Source organism: Phacochoerus africanus, chromosome 3 (assembly GCF_016906955.1).
Source record: "Phacochoerus africanus isolate WHEZ1 chromosome 3, ROS_Pafr_v1, whole genome shotgun sequence".
NCBI lineage: Eukaryota > Metazoa > Chordata > Mammalia > Artiodactyla > Suidae > Phacochoerus > Phacochoerus africanus.
Window position 1 is genome coordinate 210,904 of NC_062546.1, and position 23,670 is coordinate 234,573.

General features: G+C 61.8%; 3 protein-coding genes across 4 annotated transcripts; 2 read left to right on the plus strand and 1 right to left on the minus strand.

The window, feature by feature from the left end:
- Nucleotides 1-166: 166 nt before the first annotated feature.
- Nucleotides 167-1,174, plus strand: NPBWR2 (neuropeptides B and W receptor 2). The gene has a single exon (XM_047770277.1). It carries the CDS (start codon nt 167-169, stop codon nt 1,172-1,174), a length of 1,008 nt encoding a protein of 335 aa, XP_047626233.1.
- Nucleotides 1,175-4,678: 3,504 nt separating this feature from the next.
- On the minus strand, nt 4,679-23,634 carry OPRL1 (opioid related nociceptin receptor 1). 2 transcript variants are annotated; one of them, XM_047770559.1, is made up of 4 exons: nt 22,778-23,634; nt 19,606-19,726; nt 6,734-7,089; nt 4,679-6,624 (listed from the first exon to the last, which is right to left on the minus strand). In XM_047770559.1, exons 3-4 carry the CDS (start codon nt 7,077-7,079, stop codon nt 6,101-6,103), a joined length of 870 nt encoding a protein of 289 aa, XP_047626515.1. In that variant the 5' UTR covers nt 7,080-7,089; nt 19,606-19,726; nt 22,778-23,634; the 3' UTR covers nt 4,679-6,100. The 2 variants fall into 2 exon arrangements, with proteins under 2 accessions (XP_047626515.1, XP_047626514.1); XM_047770558.1 differs by lacking the exons at nt 19,606-19,726; nt 22,778-23,634 and adding exons at nt 11,368-11,630; nt 12,090-12,259.
- LKAAEAR1 (LKAAEAR motif containing 1) lies at nt 17,886-19,613 on the plus strand. Its single transcript, XM_047770578.1, has 3 exons — nt 17,886-19,135; nt 19,276-19,398; nt 19,492-19,613. The coding sequence occupies exons 1-3, from the start codon at nt 18,749-18,751 to the stop codon at nt 19,549-19,551; spliced, it is 570 nt and encodes a 189-aa protein (XP_047626534.1). The 5' UTR covers nt 17,886-18,748; the 3' UTR covers nt 19,552-19,613.
- Nucleotides 23,635-23,670: the final 36 nt, after the last annotated feature.

A 23,670-nucleotide genomic window follows, 5' to 3' on the forward strand; every position in this document is an offset into this window, starting at 1 on the left:
GCAAAGTGGCCGCACCCTCTGGTGGAGAACTTGAGGCAGCTGCTGTTCTCAGCTGACAGCCAGATCCCAACGTTTCTGGTTGTTTCCTTCTCAGAATCCAGCCCAAGGAGCTCTGACACACCTCCCACCTGCCCAGGGCACACGTCATCATCGGTGCCACCCCAGGATGGAGGCCGCCGGGCCAGAGCACCTGGACAGCAGAGGCTCCCCCTTCCCGGGCACAACAGGAGCCAGCCTCTCCTGGGACAATGGCACCAGACACAACGTCACCTTCCCGGAGCCACTGCCAGCCCTCTACGTGCTCCTGCCAGTGGTGTACTCCCTCATCTGTGCCGTGGGGCTGCTGGGCAACACGGCCGTCATCTGCGTGATCCTGAGGGCGCCCAAGCTGAAGACGGTGACCCACGTGTTCATCCTGAACCTGGCCGTCGCCGACGGGCTCTTCACGCTGGTGCTGCCCGCCAGCATCGCGGAGCACGTGCTGCAGCACTGGCCCTTCGGGGAGCTGCTCTGCAAGCTGGTGCTGGCCGTCGACCACGGCAACATCTTCTCCAGCGCCTACTTCCTGGCCGCCATGAGCCTGGACCGCTACCTGGTGGTGCTGGCCACGGCGCAGTCCCGCCGCGTGCCCTGGCGCACCCTCCGGGGGGCCAAGGTCGCCAGCCTATGCGTCTGGCTGGGTGTCGCTGTCGCAGTGCTGCCCTTCTTCACCTTCGCCGGCGTCTACAGCAACGAGCTGCAGGTCCTGAGCTGCGGGCTGAGCTTCCCGTGGCCGGAGCGCGCCTGGTTCCAGGCGAGCCGCATCTACACGCTGGTCCTGGGCTTCGCGGTGCCCATGTGCACCCTCTGTGTGCTCTACGCGGACTTGCTGCGAAGGCTGCGGGCCCTGCGGCTCCACTCCGGTGCCAAGGCCCTGGGCAAGGCCAGGCGGAAGGTGACCCTCCTGGTCCTGGCCGTGCTGGCCGTGGGCCTGCTCTGCTGGACGCCCTTCCACCTGGCCTCGGTCGTGGCCCTGACCACAGACCTGCCCCAGACGCCCCTCGTCATCGTCATCTCCTACGTTGTCACCAGCCTCAGCTACGCCAGCTCCTGCCTCAACCCCTTTCTGTATGCCTTCCTGGACAACGGCTTCCAGAAGAGCCTCCGCACTGCATGCAGGTGCCCGGGGGCATGAGCGCCCCACCCACCATGCCCTGTGCTGTCGGGAGGGAAAAGCACTGTCCCTTTCAAGGAATGTCCCCTCACTATTTTCTCCGGGCACAGAAATAAAGTCTCATGAAGGTTGGCCACCGAACCAGCAGAGATGGCCGTGGACCCAGCCATGACTCTGGCTCCTGGACAGGCCCTGCCCCACCCCACCCCCCCCACCCCACCCCACCCCCCCACCCCACCCCACCCCCACTTGCCTCCTCAGGCAGAAGGTCCTGGCGCGAGAGACAGCTGACCATATGCACCCAGAGGGACAGACAGCTTCCCCAGGCAGCTCCCTCTACCTTCTCCCTGCCAGCAGCCATCTGCAGGGACAGAGCTGAGCTGTGACCTCATCCGGGGGCCAGCTCTGCCTTCCACCGAGAGGGTCCCTCAGGCCCCTCCTGAGACAGAATTGGGAGGTGACAGAATGGGACACCTGGGGCAGCAAAGCCAGGTGTCGCCGTAAAAGCCAGAGAGGAACATCAAAGGCGACATGCTCTTGGCCTGAAATTCGAGCGGCATTTCACCAGAAGGCCTGCGCCCGAGGCCCCTCCTGGCTCCCGGAGTGGGAATCAGGCCCCCTTGAGCCCTCCTTGCCATTGCCTGTGGTCCCTCAGGTCCTGCTATAGGACCCCAGGGCCCTCCTGCCAGGACCTCTGGACCCCCACAGTCTAGAGGTGGCATCTGTTCCCCTTCCTCCCTGGGGTGTGGCCTGGGGCCTAGACTCAGCCAACAGGGGCTCCGTGCTGAACCTCGGCGGCGGGGTAGGGGGACTTCTGAGGTTCTGGCTGCTCAGAGACCATTTTCTGCCACATGGGGGGGGGAACAGGTCCCTGAACACCACATCCATGCCTGGACCCCAGCCTTGCCATTCCATGAGCCGACAGCCCGGCACCCAATAACCCTTCCAAGCTTGCAGGGCCCCAGGCTAGTTCCAATCCTTGTGACACGGCTTTGGCCAGTCTGTCCAGCTGGCAGGCAGGATCCACCTTTCACCACAAGGTGAGGTGGCCCCCGAGGTGCATGGCCACCTCCCCCCACGCCACTCTCCCCTCCTCTCTCCCGGCCTGAAACGACACAGATGCTACCTCCGTCCTGTCCTCTTCCGGATGTCATAGACAACACGGTGTCTGGAAGCCACTGCTGGATAACAAGTTTACTATCTCACAACCTGTGGATCAGAAACCTTCCATCAGCTCTCGGTTGGGTCTGGCTCAGGGTCTCTAGTGAGATTTCAGGCAGAACTTCAGCTGACGCCAGGTCACCTAAGGCTGGACTGGAGCTGGAGCTCACACAGCCCCTGGCTGGAGGCCTCCGTTCCTCCCCGCTAGCACCGTCCACCGGCTGCCTGGCGGCCTCTGGACATGGCAGCGGGTCCTGGGGGAGGGGGGGCAGCATCCGAGAGAGGGCGGGGGTCGGGAGGGGTGGGGGAAGCCTCTACACCTTTAGGCCTGTCTGGGACGCCATGCGCAGCTTCCTCTCCCTTGGAAATGAGTCCCCACCCCTCTGGCCATTTCTCGAAAACTAGCACGCAGCCTCTCCGGGGAAGAACTGGCTGTTCCCCACCGCGTCCTCACTGCGCTGCAGTCGCACCTCTCCAAACAGCAGCCCTAATTACCTTGTCAGCGCTCATCCCGTGCCCTGCGAGCTCCTTGAGACTCCCACACCCCCGCTAAGACCCCAGCGGAGCCAGAGCTGCAGCGAGGTGTGAATGCGCGAGGCGGAGACGCGACGCGGCTGCAAGGGGGTCGCCGCTGCGGGAACGCTGGCGGAGGGGCGCGGCGCCTGGGCAGGTCTCCCCCCGCCCTCCCCGGCCCCAGCAGAACGGAAGGCGCCAACCAAGTCTCCCCAGCGGACCCCACACTCTGTTTCCTGCGGCCCCCGCCGCATCCACAGCCCAGCAAGGAGAGCCCGTCTCGCGCGGCTAACACCATGCTGGGACGAAGGCGGATCAGGCCCAGCCGGGCAGTCCACGGACCCCCGCCCCGCCCGTGTATCCGATGGGAGGGAGGGTCCTCACGCTGGGCGCGCAAGACCTCAAGGCGGCGTCGGGGGCGAGCCGCGGGCCAGCCAAGATGGAGGGACAGGAGGGCCCTCACCCGGACCCTACCCAAGTGAGCTGCCGACCCCCGGGGGAAATGCCGCCCCCTCCCCGGAGACTTCCCGAGGTGGGGCGGGGAGCGGGGAGGGAACGAACCCGCGCTCTGGGTTCCGGCCCCCCAAGCTCCTGGCCCTTTGCCCGGGACCCAGCACCACCACCCAGCCCCGCCCCTGGTGGGGGTCTCCCGCCGGCCACAGCGCCCCTGGTGGGCAGAGTCCAGAGCGCCAGGTGGGCCCGCAGTTTCCCCGGGCAAGGCGATCGCGGCCGCTTCCCCCAACCCCGCCCCCGCCCCCGCCTGCCTGCACCACTGCGCAAGGGAGGTTCAGCGTCCCTTTTGCGCGGGCGAGAAAAACAAAGCTCATAGAAGCCAGGGGGCTGGACGAGCCCAGCGGGTGCGGCTGGGGCGGGGGCGCGGAGACGGGCGAGGCCGGAGGTAGGGGCGGAGGCGGGGCTATGGGCTGGGGGCGGGCCTGGAGGTGGGGACGGGGCGGGGCTGGAAGCAGGGGGCGGGGCAGAGGGGAGAAGCGAAGGGAGGTTGGGGTGCAGGTGGGGAGAGCTGGGGAGCTGGGGCCTGCCTTCCGAGGTTCCCCGCGGCTGCTGGCCTGCCCCTCACCCTGCTGGACAGGGAGGAGAGCAGACGCTTGCCGTGGGGGGCAGCCTGCTGAGCAGGACGCTCACGGCCTCCAGGACCCAGCTCGAGCTGCCTCCTGCCGCCAGGACCTGACCGGCGCCTAGTGCTGCCCACCCAACTACTACCTGCCACCAAGTGGCCCCTTCCTCCCAAACCTTTGCTCGAGGCTCGATTTTTGTGTTACCAGCAATTTGCTTGCCATGAAAGCTTATATAAAACCGGACATTGGTTCATCTGCCTGTGAGCTCGCCCTGCCGCCCCTGAGAAGCCCCTCTCTCTGACAGGGGTGCCTGCCTGAGGATCACCCAGGGTGGATTTGGGCCCACACAAGAGCCAGGAGGACAGGAGAGTCTCAGGGCCGCCAAAGGAGGCCGTTCTGTTCACCTGCCATCAACCTTCCCCTGGATCCGCACAGGGAAGGGGAAAGGGGCTAGAGTGGGGGGACGGGGCTGAGACTAAATGGGGTAAAGAAAACCCATGGCCCAAGCGTGAGGAAGCATCCTTCACAGGACCCGTCAGAACCTGGGAGGCAGGGGCAGGGGTGCCGTGCTGGACTGTTTGAAGAGAAACTAGGCTAAAGCAAAGGTGACCGTTCTCAGCAGATCGTGAACTAGCCAACCCCCCACAGTGCAGCCTCCCAGGGGGACGGCCTGCCAAGGACAGAGCCTAGCCAGGTGAGAGGCCCAGAGCCGGCAGGGGGGATGAGCCACCTACACCCACAGACTAACCCAGAGAAGTCACCCTAACAGTCCCCCTCAAAGAGCGAGAAGCACCAGGGGTGGGCAGAGCGCCCTGACCAGCGTGCAGGATTTATTGTGCCTCCAGATGACCCCTGGAGACAGGTTCGGGGCTGCTTACATGCAGGGGAGTTCACGCCCTTTGCATGCATGATACACAGAGATACATGTTACAAATTCACAAGTCTTCCAGCCTTGGCAGGAAAAGCCCGCGGGAGGCAGCACAGAGAGAGCCCGCACAGGGCCAGGGCTCCCCAGCAGGAGAGGCCAGTCCAGAGTCAGCAGCCCCTCTTCCTTGCAGGTGCCTAATGTCACCTGGCCAGGGTCTGCAGCTCAGCTTGCAGGTGGGGGCAGAATCCTGTTTCCACCATTGCAGGTATTTCAGCAGCTCGTGCTCAGGGAAAACATTTGCTGAGTCACTGGCCTGCAGCTTCCATTCACAGGCTGGGAGGGCGCTTCTCCAGGTGGCCACAGCAGGAAGGGACCCTCAGCCCAGGTCCCCATGGCCCAGAGGGTCCTTACAGCCCTGCTCAAGCAGGCCTGCCAAGGCCCACCCCTCATGCCAGGGCAAAACAGTCCTCTGGTTCGGCACCATTTAAGACAAGCCCTGGCTTGTGAATGAGCGTGGGGCCAGTCACTGGGGCGGCACTGTGCCCACTGCCATCCCTCCCAGGCCACCGGGACTCAAAGAGGGCGCAGAGTCCTGCCAGCCACACAGCCTCGGGCCTCTGGCGGAGGTCTGAAGGGAGGCGCATGCGGGTGAGCCTGAGGCGGCACAGCACGCAGCTGAGACCTGGCCCCCAGGGCTGCTTCACAAGGGACGGCGTGGCCTGCGGCAGCCATGCAACCCCCATGAACACACCACCTCTGGGCGAGAGGGCTCGTCGTGTCTGTGGAAGGAATGGGCTCGCTGAGAAGCCTCTGAAGGGAGCCCACTCAGAGCGAGTCCCTCTGCCCAGGGTGCCCGCTGGGCTCTCCAGGCAGCGCCAGCTCATCCAGCTCCCCGAGGAGACGCCAAAAGAGTCCATGCAGATGGCACGCAGTGTGACTGCCCAGGGGGCTGTACAGCCGCTGGCACACCTGCAGGTGCGTGCCCATCTCCACAGGAGCAGGGTGCAGCAGGAGAGGGGCCGGAAGAGTCCCCGAAGCCTGGGCACCGGTGGGGCTCTGGCGCGCACGTGCACTGGGGCGTCTTCGCACCCCCATCGCACACTGCGCTAGGGGGCAGCTTTAGTGTGACCAGGGCCTCGGGGGCAGCACGAACACTCTGACCTGTCCCATGATGTCACCAGACCCTTCGAAGCCACGGGCAGCCCGTGGAGGCCGGTGGTGCCCCGTTCGTTGCATGTCAGCCTAGAGAGCGGTGACCTGGGTGAGCTCCGTGTTGGGGGTCGATGGGCTCTGCGGGCTGACAGGCGCCATGGGCAGGTCCACGCCTAGTCATGCAGGCCGCGGCACCGTCTCGGAGGTCTTGCAGGCAAGAGCCACGTCCTTGGCGATGCTGCGCACACGGTCCGACACTTGCATCTCCCGGCGCCGGGTGGGCGCACAGCAGAACTTGCGGAAGCAGGCCTTGAAGTTCTCGTCCAGGAAGGCGTAGAGGATGGGGTTGAGGCAGCTGTTGACGTAGCCGAGGGCAGTGCAGAAACGCAGGACAGCCACCGCAGTCTCACTGCCCGGCTGAACGCCCAGCCCTTGGACCAGCACGAAGACCTGGACAGGTGTCCAGCAGCCCACAAACACGGCCACCACCACCAGCACCAGCCGCGTGATGCGCCGCAGGTTCCGGTCCTTCTCTCGGGAGCCTGAGAGCAGGCGGACGCCGCGCAGCCGCCGGACCATCAGGCTGTAGCACACGGAGATGATGAGCACGGGGATGACGAAGGAGAAGAGGAAGATGCAGACAGCAAACACGGGGCCCCAGTAGTCCTGCGGGGCAGGGATCTCCACCAGACACTCGATCTCTGCAGGGAGAGAAGGGGCCGGGGCGGTGGGCCGGTGGGCAGGTGGGCGGGGACGGGGCCCCCCAGAGCGGGGAGCCTGGGGCAGGGGAGGAGGGGGTCCCCCACTGACCTTCATCCTCAACCTGCGCCGAGCCCATGATGGCGACAGGAACGCCAACGATGGAGGCCAGGGCCCAGATGGCCACGTTGACCGCCTGGGCCTTGCTGGACGTCCGGACGTCAAGGGCCCGGATGGGATGGCAAATGGCCACGTAGCGGTCCACGCTCATGGCAGTCAGCGTGAAGGTGCTGGTGAACATGTTGTAGTAGTCGAGGGCAATGACCGCCTTGCACAGGGCGTTCCCGAACGGCCAGAAGCCCAGGAGGACATCCGTGCCCTGGAAGGGCAGCGTCAGCAGCACCGCAGTGTCCGCCAGGGCCAGGTTGAAGATGTAAATGTTGGTGGCCGTCTTCATCTTGGTGTGTCTGCGGAGAGACCAGAGCAGGGGAAGGCTTCGCCTGGCTGGACCTGGCGGCCAAGGCCAAGGGGCCCTTCTTGTTGGCCAGCACAAGGCGCACCCACGCTGACCCCATTAAAACGTAGGCTCCGGGGCCCCCGGCCCAACGACATGGAGCCTGAAGGCAAACACTGCAGCAACTTCTTCGCGTGCTCATGGCACACACAAACCATTCGCAGCCTAAAGACTGGTCACTTTGGACAAGACGGTGAGCGGGCAGAGCAGGTACCCGGCCCTGCGGAAAGCAGAGGCCGGACTCACAAGACAGAGAACCTATCCTCCTCCATTTCAAGTCTCCCCCAAGACCCTTCTCAGACTGGAAGGCTGGCCCGACCACTGCGAGAGATTTCCAGGGGCTCCGGCGTCCACAAGCCCCTGTCACGCCTGTCCTCACCATCGCCTCCAGTCACGACAGGGAATGGTGACAGGGATGAGCCGGACCCGAGTGTATGCAAGAACCTGGAATGGGGCTGGGGAAGCTGCAGGTGCTTAATAAACATTTGCTGAATGAAGGAAGAGTTGTGACGATGGCCATGGTGGCAGTGTTTGTGACGGCAGCACTGGTGGTAGGGTTAGTGATGGTCACGGCGACGGTGGAGGTGGAGGTGATGGGGGTGGCCATGGTGACAGCGGTCGTCATGGTGACGGCAATGGCAATGCCAGAGATGACAGTGTTCCATGTCAATTAACCTACCATGAAGGAATTTGAGGGTTAATTCTGCTTCTTAGAGAGGGATTAAGAATAAGCACAGGAGTTCCCGTTGGGGCTCAGTGGTTAACAAATCTGACTAGGAACCGTGAGGTTGCAGGTTTTCAATCCCTGGCCTCGCTCAGTGGGTTAAGGATCCGGCGTTGCCGTGAGCTGTGGTGTAGGTTGCAGACACGGCTTGGATCCCGCGTGGCTGTGGCTCTGGTGTAGGCCGGTGGCTCCAGCTCCGATTCGACCTCTAGCCTGGGAACCTCCATATGCCGTGGGTGCAGCCTAGAAAAGGCAAAAAGACAAGAAAAAAAAAAAAGAATAAGCACAAAGAACCATGACAATGATGACGGCAGATGCTTGTGCCAAACTTGGTTTTCGTCTCATTTAAGATTTCAAAATTGCTCCTTTGATACTCACTCTGTGCAGGAGGACACTCAGGGCAGAGGATCTAAGGGGCCTTCTTAAGGCCCTAGAGCTGGTAAGAAGCAGAGCAGCTCAAGAGAACCAGGACAGCAGAGTCACCTGGTAGCTCAGTGGGTTAAGGATCTGGCATTGTCACTGCTGTGGCTCAGATTTGATCCCTGGCCTGGGAACTACTGCATGCCACAGGTGAGGAGAAAGAAGCCGAGGGAAGAAAGAAAGGGAGGGAGAGGGAGAGGGAGGGAGGGGGAGGGAGGGAGGAAGCAAACTAGAGAAGCAGCCTCAAACAGGAGAAGAGATCTGCCAAAGATGCCCCTGATACAGGACGGCTACCCAGCCACACAGAGACCCTAATACTCGACGATAAGAAAGCACACCTGGTTAAAGACGGGCCAGAGACCTTAACAGAACTTTATCAAAGAAGATATAAAGGGAGTTCCCTTAGTGCCTCAGCAGTTAAGGAACCCAACTAGGATCCATGTGGATGCGGGTTTGGTCCTTGGCCTCGCTCAGAGAGTGAAGGATCCGGTGTTGCCGGGAGCTGAGGTGTAGGTCACAGACGTGGCTTGGATCCCACGTTGCTGTGGCTGCGGTGTAGGCAGGCCGGCAGCTGTAGCTCCGATTTGACCCCCAGCCTAGGAACTTCCAGATGCTGCAGGTGTGGCCCTAAAAGGAAAAAAAAAAAGATGCATGTATATATAGAGATAGATATAGATATAGACAGCAAATAAGCACCTTAAAAGATGCTCAGGTGGTCAATGTAATCAGATAAATGCACGTTAAACCAACGAGACACCACACGCACCCACGCGGACGACCAAAGTCGGGGCACCGACACTAAACGCTGGCGAAGACGTGGAGCTGCAGCGGCTCCTGCTCTTGGCTGGTGGCGGTGCACCATGGTACAGCCACTTTGGAAGACAGTTTGCCAGCTTCTCGCAAAGCAGACCCTTACCACACATCCCGCAGTCACTCACCCCTTGGCATTTCCCCGAAGGAGCTGAAAACTGATATCCACATAGAAACCTGCACATGGATGTTTCTAGCAGTTTTATGCGTAATTGCCAAAACCTGGAATCTCCTCCGAGATGTCCTCCAGCTGGTGGACGGATAAATACACCACGGTATATTCAGAAAACGGATGCTCTTGAGTGATAAGAGGCATGAGCCCTCCAGCCTTGGGAAGCCTCGGAGGAGCCTCGCATGAGCGTTACTGAGCGAAAGAAACCAAGACGAAAAGGCCACGCGCTGTTTGTCTCCAACATGCTGGAAAAGGCAAAACTGCAACAGGAAACAGGGCAGTGTTTGCCAGGGCTTGGGAGGTGGGGACCGGGCAGCCAGAACAAGGGGGTGGTGGGGCAGTGAAACTGGTGTTACCGTGCTGGGGGCTACATGTCAGTGTGCGTTTGCCACACAACGTGCAACGCAAGAGGGAGCCCTAGGGAAAAGCATGGATTGGGGGTGATTACGACCAGTCTACCCGGTTCTTCAGTTGTAAACACGGCTCTGATGGGGTGTTGGCAATGGCAGTGACCTGCAGGGAGGGCGGGCGGCGACTGCACCGGGTCCTCTGTATCTTCCCCTCAGTTTTGCTGTGAACCCAAAACTGTTCTTTTAGAAAAACCAGCTCTTGGAGTTCCCGTCACGGCATAGTGGTTAACGAATTTGACTAGGAACCGTGAGGTTGTGGGTTCGATCCCTGCCCTTGCTCAGTGGGTTAAGGATCCGGCGTTGCCGTGAGCTGTGGTGTAGGTTGCAGATGCGGCTCGGATCCCACGTTGCTGTGGCTCTGGCGTAGGCCGGTGGTTCCAGCTCCGATTCGACCCCTAGCCTGGGAACCTCCATATGCTGGGGGAGTGGCCCAAGAAATGGCAAAAAGCCAAAAAAAAAAAAAAAAGAAAGAAAAAAAAAGAAAAACCAGCTCTAAACAAGAGCAGGGCTCGGACCCAGGAGTTTCTGACTCGGAGGCGGCCCACCCCAGTCCAGTGGCTCAGAATCTACTGCACCGCCTCTCAGGCCGGGGCGGCCGCAGCAGTTCCTGTGCTGTGAGTGGCTCTCCCTGGGGACTACTTGTGGGCGAGATAGCCTCGGGGTCTGCTCTCCTCCACGCAGAGCAGAGTCACCGAGAAGCACTAACACGAGGCAGGGGCACAGCCCAACCCCAGCTGCTGCATTTCTCAGCCACAACACAGCCTCCAGCCACAAAGGGACACAAGAGTCCAGCACCCTGGGGTCAGCATAGGGGAAGGGGCAGCCGCTCGGCCCAGCCCCTTGTCTGAGCACACACAGCATACAGCAGCACATACACAAATACGGGCTTCTCATGACATGCACAAACACAGGTACACAGCCACAGATGCCTTGTACATGCACGCATGCACATGCAAAGCACACACATGTACACACACACATGTGCAGGAACGCGTTTGTACTCACACTGCACACATGTACGTGTTCGTGCTCACCTATTCGCATACATGCTCACATGTGCACAGATGTATACCTGTCTGTGCCTATTGTGTACCTGCACGCGCACACACGTACAGGTGCAATACACTCACAGATATAGGTACGACCCAGACTGCAACATTCACACGTATGGGCACAAACCTCCTTCGGGTGAGCACAAATACGTATGTGCTCACGTGCATGCACACACGTGCATGTCCCCACGCCCCCCCACACCATTCCCACCCTGTCCTCACATACGGTCCCCGCATGAGACATGCTGTCTCAGCTGTCCTAACACACTGTCCACACACTGTCCCCCTGGGATGCCCTGTGGCGGCTTGGCTGCCCCTCTTGACCCCACAAGCGCTCCCACCCTGAGCACTGGCCCTGCTGGAATGGGCCCAGCCGGCAACAAATCACACGGAGCCCTGGAGCCAGGGGGGAGGGGCTTCATGCGGCCGCCCAGGCCCCAGCCCCGAACTTGCTGCCGCGAGCTGCCTCTCGGGGTCGCTGTGGGGCCCGAGAGACTCACCCGGCAGCAGCGTGGCAGGGAGCCTGGCCCGGCCTCAGGCCGGGAATGTCACCTGTCAGGAGACAGAGCAGCACCTCCTCCTCCCCGCCCAGCCCCTCCCCTCTGCCCGCGCTGCAGCCGGGACCCTGGAGGGCTCAGCCTACCTGAGGATGACGTACATGACGAGGCAGTTGCCCAGCAGCCCCCCAACACACACCGCCAAGTAGAGCCCCACGATGGTGACCTTGAGCCCGAGGGGCAGGAAGGCGCCGTGGCTGGCGTTGAGCAGCAGGTGAGGGGGCAGCAGACTGTGATTGGGGCTCAGGAGGGAGAGGTTGCCCTGCAGGGGGCTGCCGTAGAGAACCTCCCAGAACGGGGCCGGGAAGAGGGACTCCATGCCGCCACCCTGCGCGCAAAGCCGAGGTCCCTGGAGGGCACAGGAAGACATAAGCGTGGCGCCCAACCCCCGCCCGGCCCAGACCGCGGGCGCCGCACACGCAGCCCCCAGACCGCGCCGCCACACAGGCACGTGCGCACACGCCTGAGCACAAGGAGACACGCAAACGTGTGTGCCCAGACAGGGACACACAAACACAGGGCACGTTTGGCTTGCAGGCCCCCACACGGGACGTGTGGATGCAGTTACACAGCATGACACGTGTCCACCCGCAAGGACCCACAGACACACAATTGCCCACGAGTGCACACGCACGCGCGCGCAGGCACACACACACACAGATGCCCAAAGCTGCCCTCGTGCCCACGCAGGCACAAAAGGGCTCGAGACACACCCAAAACACCTGGAACACAGGACACAGGGCTCCCTCCTGCCCCTCCCCAGCCCGGCCTGAGAGCTGCAGGCGCTGTGCCCACGGCTCCGCCTCACCTCAGTCGCCTTGGCGGGGGCTGGGACCCTGGAGACCCCGACCCTGGCCTGCAGGGCAGCGAGGGGCGGGAGCCCCTCTGCAGCCAGCACCGGGTCTGGATGGGTCTGTGGCTGGGCGGCCGCGCGGTGGCAGCTGCTCCTTCTCAGTAGACGCCGGACCAGACGCAGCAGCCTGGTGCCTGAGCTGGGGGAGGGGGAGGAGCTGCAGCTCCAGGGGGCGGGGCCGCGCAGGCTGGAGGAGGGGGCTGCAGGGAGGGGGGGCACGGGGCCCCAGGCTGGCGGGGACAGACACAGGGACCAGGGCACCCTCAGAGATGAGCAAGAGAGAGGCCCGCACCCACAGAGCCTGGATAGAGCCTGGCTGGGACACACAGACACAGGGACCGAGATGCACACGGGCAGAGAGACACGCGGACACACGCACACGAGGACATGCAGAGGCACACACACACACGGAACAGATCTGGAGAGAGGCGCGAGGCACACACAGAGACACAGCCTTGCGCAGATTCGGAGCCGCCTCTGCTGGCATTCTGTTCCCAGCGCCCCTCAGACCGGCTCCTCGCGAACAAGCAGGAGGCTCCAGGCGCCCTGTGTGCCTGTTGTGTGCCAAGTCCATCACCAGCATGAGCTCCTCCAGCGGCTACACCTGGCCCACTGCCATCAGCATGACCTTGTGCCAACAAGAGCATTAGGACTCAGAGGCGAATGCCACCTGTCACAGTGGCAGAGACAGGGTTCAAACCCACTTTTTTCTGTCACTTTGAGACACACCAAGGCTATCTCTGCTATATCTAGGTCCCAGAGCAACATCTGAGCATGGTTCCCTCACAGCCTGGGCCCCCAGCGCCCACGCAGCTGAACCCAGAGCTGCCTCCTTCCTGGCCCGGGGGGGGTCACACGCCATGTGGGTGATCCCAGAGCTGAACCGCAGCCCCACCCAGTCATGGGTCATTCTTCCTGCCCAGGCTCTGCCCACACAGCCCAGACCCTGCTCAGAGCATCTGTCTCCAAGGATGGGGACCTGGCTGCTAAGCAACCGGCAGCCTTGTTGCTAGGATACCTGGCGAATCAGAGGAGGACAGAGCAGGCAGCTACCCTAGGACTCAGCATCCCAAGCTGTCCCCCAGGACTTATCTCTGCATCTTCACTGCAGTCGACTCAGGAACACGTGGGAGACATGGGCGCATCCACGGGGGCGCTCAGGACACAGACTCACGTGGCTGCAAGCACACACAAAGGTGCTCCAACAGGCACACGGGTAACACACTGACACAGGTACATGCTCAGAAATGCACAGACCCTTGGAGGGACACGCGCAGGGGGCCGCACACACGCAAACCCACACTCCGGTAACAGGAGGGAACAGACAGACACACAGGTCAAGGCTACAGACGCCCAGGTCACACACGTGCACCGCATTCCCCAGGCAAAGCTCGGAGCCCCAACCCATTGACCTTGGGGGCCCAGCAGGGCAGGAACCCAGGGAGGTTCGACCTCCTGCAGCCTCTGCCAGCTGGGCTCCCCACGGTCTGAGCAGCCAGCCCCAGTCCCTCCGGCCTCCTGCCCGGGCCCATCCGCTCACTTACGGAGCTGAGCTTCCTGATGGCCTGCAGCTGCCTCCCAGCCCAGGCCCTGGTCTGGGGAAAGGGCTGGGCTAGGAGGCTGCTTTGAGGGGGCTGTGAGTTCTGGTCTGGACAGATTTCCTGCAAGGGCGCACAGGACGGAGCCAGCACAGAGGACAGCTGGGGCGGACACCTGGCCCCTCACAGGCCGGGGGACATGCCGGTGGTAGCCAGGCCAGGGATGGCAGCCACTCAGCCATGGACCCTGAGGGAAACGGCCCAGGCCTCTCCCGACCCCCTCACGGCCAGGGTAAGACACAGAGAGCGTGTGCATCACACGTGGGACAGCAGGGAGTCCGGTGGCCTTTGTGTCCACGCAAGACAACCTCAAACACACGCGTCCTACGCAGGCCAAAGAAACACGCAGGGCACGCGGGACAGCCCAAGACGCGCAGCCTACATGACAACAGCACAGAACACGTGTCCACAGATCACAGTGGAAGCCTGACCAGGGCTGCAGGGGGGTCACAGGCATTCAGGCAGGACCCAGGTCCCAGAGTGCCATTTACACCACAAACTGGCGTGACCGCCCCTCACTCCTGCACACTCAGGGACTCGGCCAGCCCTCAGCCTCGCGCAGGTGCCCTCGGCTCCCGCCCCGGCTCCGCACGCTTCACGACCCCTGAGCTGCGCGCAAGAATCAAAGCAGAACCACAGGCAGCCTCACCCTGAACAGTCGTCCCCGGGGAATTCAGTCACCAGGCCAGCTGCGCTATTAAAAAGCAAAAGGCTTTTACCACTTCTGGGCCTCTTCCCTAAATGTTACTTTTCCCCTGTGATTTCTTTTTTTTTTTTTTGTCTTTTGTCTTTGTTGTTGTTGTTGCTATTTCTTGGGCCGCTCCCACGGCATATGGAGGCTCCCAGGCGAGGGGTCCAATCGGAGCTGTAGCCACGGGCCTACGCCAGAGCCACAGCAACGCGGGATCCGAGCCGCGTCTGCAACCTACACCACAGCTCACGGCAACGCCGGATCATCAACCCACTGAGCAAGGGCAGGGACCGAACCCGCAACCTCATGGTTCCTAGTCGGATTCCTTAACCACTGCGCCACGACGGGAACTCCTCCCCTGTGATTTCTTAATATTTATACACAGCAAAGGACAACTGAGGGGCTGATTCTCAGTATAACAGTAAAATCGGCAGTCACTTAACAATGCTCATCAATTTTAGGCTGAAGTTTTATCTTCAGGCTTTGGAGCCACTCAGCACCCGCTTCGACAGCTCAGTATTTCCGTGAGCCCTTGGAAAACACGTGACTCCTGGACACAGAAAGAGCGGAAGACATGGCTTGATGTCCCTGTGCCGGGGGACCCTCCCTTCCCGGGGGCCACAGGTGTGGAGAAGCAGAAGGAAGCTATGCTCAGGAATGGGAACGTGTGGACACTGGGCCCTCCGGGAACTAGACAGGAGAGGCTGCCGAAGGGTTTCAATCCTGCAAAAGCAGAGGGAACGTTACACATCCTTCCTACAAGAGAGTGTGCCTGCTCCCCTGTAGCTCCCACTCCAGCAAGCCTCGCCCCCTGCTCTGGACCCGGGGAAGCTGAGAGGAGGCCACATCCCTGTCGCAGAGAACTCACTCACGAAGGAGCACAGAGCGAGGGCCAAAGGTAGCCTCTGCCCGGACTGCAGGCTTCCAGGAGATCTGCCTGGAGGAGGTGGCTGCTAAGTCAGCCTTCCTCAGCCCTCGTTGCTTCCTCTGGAGCCAAAGAGAACGTGGTGGTGCTGAAGGCCAGGCCCAGGTCACACCTTAGAGGCACGAGCTGGGCCAGAAGGGGCAGCATCCAGGGAACAGCTCCTGGAAAGGCTGAGAGGCTGGTTCGGAAGTGGCTGGCACGCAGGCTCCGGGGAAAGAGACGCACAGAGTCCCAGCTGCCCTCTCAGCAGGAGGCTGGAGCAAGCTTCCGAAAGCAACAGCAACAGTCGACAGCCTCCTTCCGAAAGGCCAGAACCTCATCTGAGACCCCACCCCCAAAGTCAGGGCAGTCCCTCCCCTCAGGGGCTCAAGTCCTGAAATCCCAAAAAGGCACCATCCTGGCCCCAGTGTCCACACTGGCCCCAGCATGTCCACGAATGAAAGGGGAAAGGGGGCATTCCCATCGTGGCTCAGGGGTAGCGAACCCGACCAGGAACCATGAGGACGCAGGTTCCATCCCTGGCCTTGCTCAATGGGTTAAGGATCCAGCATCGCCGTGAGCTGTGGTGTAGGCTGGCAGCTACAGCTCTGATTCGACCACTAGCCTGGGACCCTCCACAGGCTGCAGCTGTGGCTCTGAAAATAAAGCAAAAAAAAGAGAGAGAGAGAGGTGTGTACACTGCAAAGCAGCCAAAACATTCACTAGGGAGTCCCCATCGTGGCTCAGTGGAAACGAACCCAACTGGGAACTATGAGGTTTCAGTTCGATCCCTGGCCTTGCTCAGTGGGTTGAGAATCTGGCGTTGCCGTCAGCTGTGGTGTAGGTCACAGATGTGGCTCTGAGCCCACGTTGCTGTGGCTGTGGTGTAGGCCAGCAGCCACAGCTCCAATTTGACCCCTTGCCTGGGAACCTCCATACGCCATGGGTGCTCCCCTAAAAAAAAAAGGCAAAAAAACATCAACTAGTTATGGACTTATGCACTAATTTTGGCCCAACAAACTGTGGAATGAGTACATGAATTAATGAATCTAGAATAAAGTGATGAGTGCATGAAACAATGAAAGAATTAATAAAGTGAATCAGTTATAAACACTATGAAATTAACAAATGCACAAACAGATAACAGAAATCTAGGACCCAGGACCCAGAGATTTAGGGTTCATCAAAACCTGAGTCTGGGAGTTCCCATTGTGGCTCAGCGGGTTAAGAACCTGACATAGTGTCTGTGAGGGCACCAGTTCCATCCCTAGCCTTGCTCAGTGAGTTAAGGATCCAGCATTGCCCCGAGTTGCACTGTAGGTCACAGATGCGCCTCGGATCCAGTGTTGCTGGGGTTGTGGCGTAGACCTGCAGCTCTAGCTCCAATTCAACCCCTAGCCTGGGAGCTTGCATATACTGCAGACATGGCCATAAAAAGAAAAAAGAGGGAGTTCTCGTCGTGGCGCAGTGGTTAAGGAATCCGACTAGGAACCATGAGGTTGCGGGTTCGGTCCCTGCCCTTGCTCAGTGGGTTAACGATCCGGCGTTGCCGTGAGCTGTGGTGTAGGCTGCAGACGCGGCTCGGATCCCGCGTTGCTGTGGCTCTGGCGTAGGCCGGTGGCTACAGCTCGGATTCAGCCCCTAGCCTGGGAACCCCCATATGCCGCGGAGCGGCCCAAGAAATAGCAACAACAACAACAAAGACAAAAGACAAAAAAAAAAAAGAGGAGTTCCCGTTGTGGCGCAGCGGAAACGAATCCAACTAGGAACCTGGCCTCGCTCACTGGGTTAGGGATCTACCGCTGCGGTGAGCTGTGGTGTAGGTCACAGACGAGGCTCAAGTCCCGCGTTGCTGTGGCTGTGGTGCAGGCCAGCAGCTGCAGCTCTGATTCGACCCCTAGCCTGGGAACCTCCATATGCTGTGGGTGCGGCCCTAAAAAAAGAAAAGAGAAGAAAGAAAGAAAAAATAAACAAAACCCAAGCCTGGTCTTGCACCAGTCCTGGGACCCCAAACTTGCACTGGAAGTGGTGAAGGGTCCCCAGTTCTGCCCACTTCCCTCTCTGTGAACACCAGCTGCTGTGGAAGCCTCTTGGGCCACGCAGAGGGGACATGGGCTCAACCAAGAAGATCTCCTCTAAGCTGCTCCCCGACCCCAAAACGAGCCCGCAAGCACCCCTCCAGCCAGGAAGCTGGGCCCAAAGCCACCAGATCAGCGGGCTTGGGGCCCCCCCAGCAAGGAAAGAAAGCGCACCGGGGCTGGAAAACCTGGCGGTCATCTCCTCCACGGTCTGCCACAGGCCGAGAAGTCCGGCCGGGCAGCTGGCCCTGGACCCCTCCTTGCCCGGTCCTCCGCTTGCCCGGATCAGGGCTCCGCCCACGCGCCTCCCCGAGGGGTCGCCCCGCCCCTACCGGCCTGGGGGAGGAGCTGGCCTCCTGGTTGCCAAGCAACCTCGTCAACAAGCCCCAGAGAGCCGGGACTGAGTTGGAGGCTCAGAGGGGAAAAGAAGGCGAGAAGGCAGAAAGTAGTATGGGTGTGGGGACAGGGGGCCCCCCCGTCCTAAGGATGGGGTGGGGGAGGGAGCCGACGCCAGCTGACATGGGGTCTGTGGCTCTGCCTGTGTCCCAGAGTGGGCGGGGACCTGCTGTGGCCCGGGGTCTGGGGTGCCGCTGACAGGGTGCCAGGGTGTTCCTCTTCCCACCTCGAGGCCCTCCCTGCTCTGTCACCTCCTCCCTGGGCTCCACGCTCTCTTCCTCCACCCACACCCCACAGGCCACAGACTAGAGGCCACTGTCCCCTGCAGCCAGCCCCCTGTCCACTCAACTCTGGGCCTCCCGTGCACACACGTGAGACCTCCCACAGACACACAAACTGACCCACACAAGAACACGACCCCACACAAATCCCCCAGAGAAGCCTGAGTCATCTGCCCAAGGTAAAATGAAGCCCCCCCCATCTCCAGCCCCCAACCCGAGGACAGATGCCCCTGAGGCCAATGAAGACAGAGACTGAACACAACTAGGGTCCCAGCGTCATGGGGAAGTGTCCCCCAAGCCTCACCCAGCCCGGTCTCAAGTGGTCTGCTCCCCTAGATGGTGCCCTTGGTCATCTCAGGGGGTCTCAGCATATATTCAGTGGACAGAGCAACAGCCTGTGGGCACCAAGGGAATCTCCAGAAAGGGAGTGGAAATTTCGCAAAGTCCTAGCTGGCTGCAGGGGTCAGTAGGGAGGCTGAGCTGGCCAGGAGGTGGCCTAGGCTTGGCCAGAGGTGCAGAGGTCGCAGGTGCCGACCTCAGGCCGCAGGGAGCCCAGAGGGCCGGGAGCTGGAAGCCCGTGGTGGGACCAGGTCGAGCCGAAGGAGTGGGCGCAAAGACACCGCTCAGGTACCAACGGGAGGTCCCCTTCCCTCGGCAGAGCCCAGGATGCAGCCGCCCGCCAAGGAGGCCCGGCGCAGGGGCCCCGGGGAGCGAGCTGGAGAGGGGCGCGCCAAGGGGCCGCCGGTGGCGGCGGCGGCGGCGGCGCCCCTCAAGCCCGGCTGGGTCCTCACGCTGGAGGGGCTGGCGGCCTTGAGCCCCGCGCAGCGCCACAGCCACCTGCTCTTCGGAGACCTGCTGGAGGACGTGGGCGCGGCCGCCTCCGTCTTCCCGAGAGAGTCAGCGGAGCCGGGGTACCGCATGCCTGACCCGCGCGCGTGGACGCAGCCACTCGAGCCGCCGGGGCAGCGCCAGGACCGGCTCCTCGGCATCCTCAAGGCGGCCGAGGCCCGCGGCCGGGTCCGCGCCCTCCGGCTGCGCTACGCCCGCATGCGGGTGAGGCGCGGGGCGAGGGAGGAGCGGGGAGGCGGACGCGGGTGGGGGACCACCCAGCTGGGTGCTCTGCGGGCGAGGCGGGGCCCCCGGCCGCATAGGCTCCGAAGCAACTCCGCGCCCCGACCCCCCGGGACCCGCAGGCGGAGGAGATCTCGCTCCTCATCCTGCGGCAGAAGTCCGCGCGCGCCGCCATCCGGCTGGAGACGTTCCTGCCGCCGCAGCTGAAGCCCACCCGGATCCCGGACCCCCTGGACCGTCAAGAGGTGCCTGCGAGCCCGGGGAGGGGGGGGTGTGGGGGACGGGACGGGGAGAGGTCCCGCCCCGCAGAGCCGGCCCCAGCCCCTCTTCCCCTGCAGCGGAGGCGGGTGGAGACCATCCTGGAGGAGAAAGTCGACGGCAGCACCTTCCCGCGTTGACTGCGACCCCTATAGGTGCACGACCGCGCCGCACCGGCTACATAAAGGTCTCACCTTCCAAACACCGCCTCTCGTCTCTAGGGCCCCGGGGAGGGAAGAGCGGAGGGAACGGGAGGTCCTAATGCTGCCTCTCCCACATCCGACGTCACAGTCATCAGCGTAGACAGCAGGGCTCCTGCAACAAGATGGGAAAGTGCAAGTTGGCGGAGGTCACATGAACGGGGCAGGGGCACCTCTAATCCCTCAGACCCCGTGCTGCCCCCTCCTGGGGCCCCCAGCCGGGGTGTGACAGGAGGAAGAGCCTGGCTCCGCATCAGTCGCACCCCCCAGAAGTAAGGACAGCCTTAGGGAGAAACTGGTACCCAAGTAGGGTCCCAGGCTGGTGTTTCCCGCCGAGGGTCCGAGAGGAAGGTGACATTCTGGGCAGGAGAGTGACCGAGCAAGTGAAGCTGGCCCTGGGAGAATCAGCCATGCCTGGGAAGTTCTCCATGGGGGAAAGGCGATCCCCCCACACCCCCGTAGGCGGCCCCTGCTGCTCAGACAGAAAATCACCCTCTGGTTTTCCTTCGCACCCTGGCCGTTGGCCCCCCTTTACTGGGCCACATACACACACACACAGAGGATAGGAAGGACACCACCCCTGCCCCATTCTGACAAACCCACGTCCTACAAACCTGCTGGGCTCTGAAAAGCCTCCCAAGTTTCTGGACAGACTTCCCCTTCAGAATCTCTCCCCGACAAGGCTCTTTGCAGAGCCTGGGGTTTCTCTTGGAAGCGTCTCCCTCTTCCTCCCTCCCAACCCGGCGCGGGGGGGGCGGGGAAGGGGCTCAGATAGGGCCCTCCACCCACCAGGAGAAGTGGGGAGCAGAGCTGCCTCTACGAGCAGAGGACAAAGCTGGGTCCAGCAAGGAAGCATGCTGAGGGGCAGCCAGCGCCCCCCTAACCTGGCTCAGGACAGAGACCTGAGCCCTGTGTCCTCAGCAAGCCCGTCCCCCGCCTGCAGAGGACCCTTCACCTCTTCTGGGCTGTTGCGCCCTTGGCATCGATCTGAGCCCAGGGCTGTGTGTGGAGCTGGAGTCTGTGGAAGCTCCAGGAGCGAGGGGAGAGCTCTTTGTGGAGGAAGGAGGTTCGGGCAGGGAGGGAAGGAAACAAGAAATGGGGAGAGAGGGTGGCTTGGGTCGGGGACAGTGAGAGAGGGGAGGGGAGGCAGTCTCTCTGTCCACTTACCCCCTGACGTGCACAAGGCGACAGCCGGCTCTGGCTCCCCCGGTTGAGCTCCCGGCAGTCTGAACCCCAGCGCTGAGGGTTGTCCTGAGCGCAAGACAGTGTCCTCTGTCTAGTAAAAGCCCGTTTTATTCCATAATTTCTCTGCGCCTCCATTTCTTTCTCTTTAAAAAGGAGGTTCTAGGGAGTTTCCATCATGGCCCAGCGGAAATGAATCCGACTAGGAACCATGGGGTTGCGGGTTTGGTCCCTGGCCTCGCTCAGTGGGTTAAGGATCCATCATTGCCGTGAGCTGTGGTGTAGGTCAAAGACACAGCTCAGATCTGGCGGGGCTGTGGCCGTGGTGTAGGCCGGCGGCTACAGCTCCCATTCAACCCCTAGCCTGGGAACCTCCATATGCCGAGGGTGCGGCCCTAAGAAAAGCAGGGAAAAAAAAAAAAAAAAAAGAGGTTCTAATATCCTACTTGGCACACCTGGCCCCCACACTGCGAGTGCTCCATAAGAGAGAGGTCACTACAGCAGGCAAGAGGGTGGCCTCACAGCCTGCTCTGTACCAGGAATGAAGCCCCACAAAGGCGGCCTCGGTCTGCAGGGAAGTCCTGGGAAAGCGGCGGAAGGCATTTCTGCAGGGCCCGGAGGAGGCTTCCGCTCTGGGAAGGCAAAGCACGTAGGCCTCAGCCCAGTGTACCGGGGGCTGTGAGGGATCGGGCAGATCCTCAGGGCGGGGAGCTCACGCCCAAACCTGGGTCCGAAGGCCATCTCCAGCAGTACCTGCTGCAGAGCCTTGAATGAGCCCCTGCCGGGCCCACTTGGTTCTTGCCTCGGAATACGGCAGACTCTCCAGAGGGAGCACAGAGGACCCAGAGGGGCCGAGGCCGGGGGATGGAGAGACCCAAGTGGCCAGCAGACATGGGAGAGCAGCCAGAGGAAGGACCGTGTAGGGAGGACTGGGAAGGAGGGGGGCGGGCAGGGGGGTGCAGGGAGGGGCCCAAGATGCTAGAGGAGTGTGCTGACCCCACCCACGTCCAGCTGCCCCACGGGTCTCAGGAGGCGGGTGGCGATGCCACATGGGGCACCTGCGCCACAGAATCAGCGTAGCTATGTGACCTTGACTTAGCGCTGGCCCGACTTCGTAGTCCTACCGCCCAGGACTGTTATCCAGGCTGAATAAGAAGCAGCCACAGGAGTTCCCTTCGTGACACAGCAGAAACGAATCCGACTGGGAACCATGAGGTTGTGGGTTTGATCCCTGGCCTTGCTCAGTGGATTAAGGATCTGGCATTGCCATGAGCTGTAGTGTAGGTCACAGATGCACTCAGATCCCACGTTGCTGTGGCTCTGGCATAGGCTGGCAGCTACAGCTCCGATTCGTCCCCTAGCCTAGGAACCTCCATATGCCGCAGGAGCGGCCCTAGAAAAGGCAAAAAGACAAAAAAAAAAAAAAAGAAACAAAGAAAGAAAAGAAAAATGAAGAAGCAGCCACCTCAGGAGTTCCCGTTGTGGCTCAGCGGTAATGAACCCGACTAGTATCCATGAGGACACAGGTTCGCTCCCTGGCCTCACTCAGTGGGTTGCTGTCAGCTCTGGTGCACGTCCAAGACAAAGCTCAGATCTGGAGTTGCTGTGGCTGTGGTGTCGGCCAGCAGCTGCAGCTCTGATTCGACCCCTAGCCTGGGAACCTGTACATGCTGAAGGTGCCGCCCTAAAAAGACCAAAAAAAAGAAAAGCAGCCACCTCCCCTCTGGGCAGGCTTCTGGCCTCTGCCCTGGCCAGCCAGTCAGTGTGGCAGCCAGGAGGTTCCCTGGTCCCATCAGCCAGGCTCACAGCCTCAAGAGGCACCCAGCCTCCAGGACCCCGGCCCCGCACTCTCCTGCAGCTGGGTTTCGGGCCTCCCAGGCCCCTGCCCTGCTGTGCTTCGGGCTCCAGCTCGGTCCTCTGTTTAGCAGGATGCAGGACTCCTGCAGCTCTCTCCTGCGCCATGGCTCTCCTTAGCTCTCCTTACCTCTCACCCAGTCTGCGAGTCCACTTCTTGTCTACTCCAGGGCTGGTCTGTCCTGCTCACCACCGGGTCCCACTGCCTGACACGAAGGGGGCACCCAGAGACTTGACAGATGGATCAGCAGCACATCCGGGCTTCCCTTGAGACCCCCAAGTGCTCTGAAAAAACGTGAGCAGGTAAACTTGTGCAACTGGAACACAGCGTTTGCTCAGGCCCCCCCGGGCGCCAGGCTGAGGGCCTGCAGTGGGACAGGAGCTGCACTCGGTCGGAGTCCCCCTGGCCTCGGACCGTCTGCAGACCACTTCCAGAGTGGGGTCAGGGCCGCCCAGACACCAGCCTGAAGCATGCTGGGATAAGGAATTTAACTCCCAGCTGTACGGGGTCATAAAACAGGAGGGGAGTTGGCCCAAGAGAAGGGACAGACATTCGTGGCAAAGGGGAGGGTGTGGCTTTAAACTTCAGAACCTCCTGGGGCAACTGGAGGGATTGAAAGGGACTCCGCCAGGCCCCTCGGATCCCCCCGGGCAGAAGAACCGGTGCCCCCAGTCCCCACTGGCACCGCGACAGGGAACCCCCTTCCTTGGGAAGGGCCCCTCCAGCCCCGTGACAGTTCACAGGTGAGGACACCCAGTGTCAGAGGCGAGGGCCGGGCCTGAGTGACCGCCGGACGGGGCTTTTCGGCGGCCCCTGCCTTCCTCGAGCGGGGCAGGAGGCCTGGGGGGACCCCGGAGTCTCGTGGACGCCCCACAGCACCGGCAAAGCTGGACCCGCTCCGCTGAGCCGAGCTAGGGGCACGGCCACACCCCCAGCTACGCCGGAGGCCCCCTCATCAGCACCTCGTCTCCCCGGCCACCCCCAGCCACGGCGGGGGGGCGGGGGGGGGACGCCGCGCGCCG

Coding starts and splice junctions, on each gene's coding strand:
- NPBWR2 (XM_047770277.1), top strand. CDS start 167: ATGGAGGCCGCCGGGCCAGAGCACCTGGACAGCAGAGGCTCCCCCTTC.
- OPRL1 (XM_047770558.1), bottom strand. CDS start 11,600: ATGGAGTCCCTCTTCCCGGCCCCGTTCTGGGAGGTTCTCTACGGCAGC. Junction 7,090..11,367: donor GTCATGTACGTCATCCTCAG/GTAGGCTGAGCC, acceptor GTCTCTCCGCAG/ACACACCAAGATGAAGACGG. Junction 6,625..6,733: donor GGCGCAGGTTGAGGATGAAG/GTCAGTGGGGGA, acceptor CTCTCCCTGCAG/AGATCGAGTGTCTGGTGGAG.
- LKAAEAR1 (XM_047770578.1), top strand. CDS start 18,749: ATGCAGCCGCCCGCCAAGGAGGCCCGGCGCAGGGGCCCCGGGGAGCGA. Junction 19,136..19,275: donor TGCGCTACGCCCGCATGCGG/GTGAGGCGCGGG, acceptor CGGGACCCGCAG/GCGGAGGAGATCTCGCTCCT. Junction 19,399..19,491: donor ACCCCCTGGACCGTCAAGAG/GTGCCTGCGAGC, acceptor CTTCCCCTGCAG/CGGAGGCGGGTGGAGACCAT.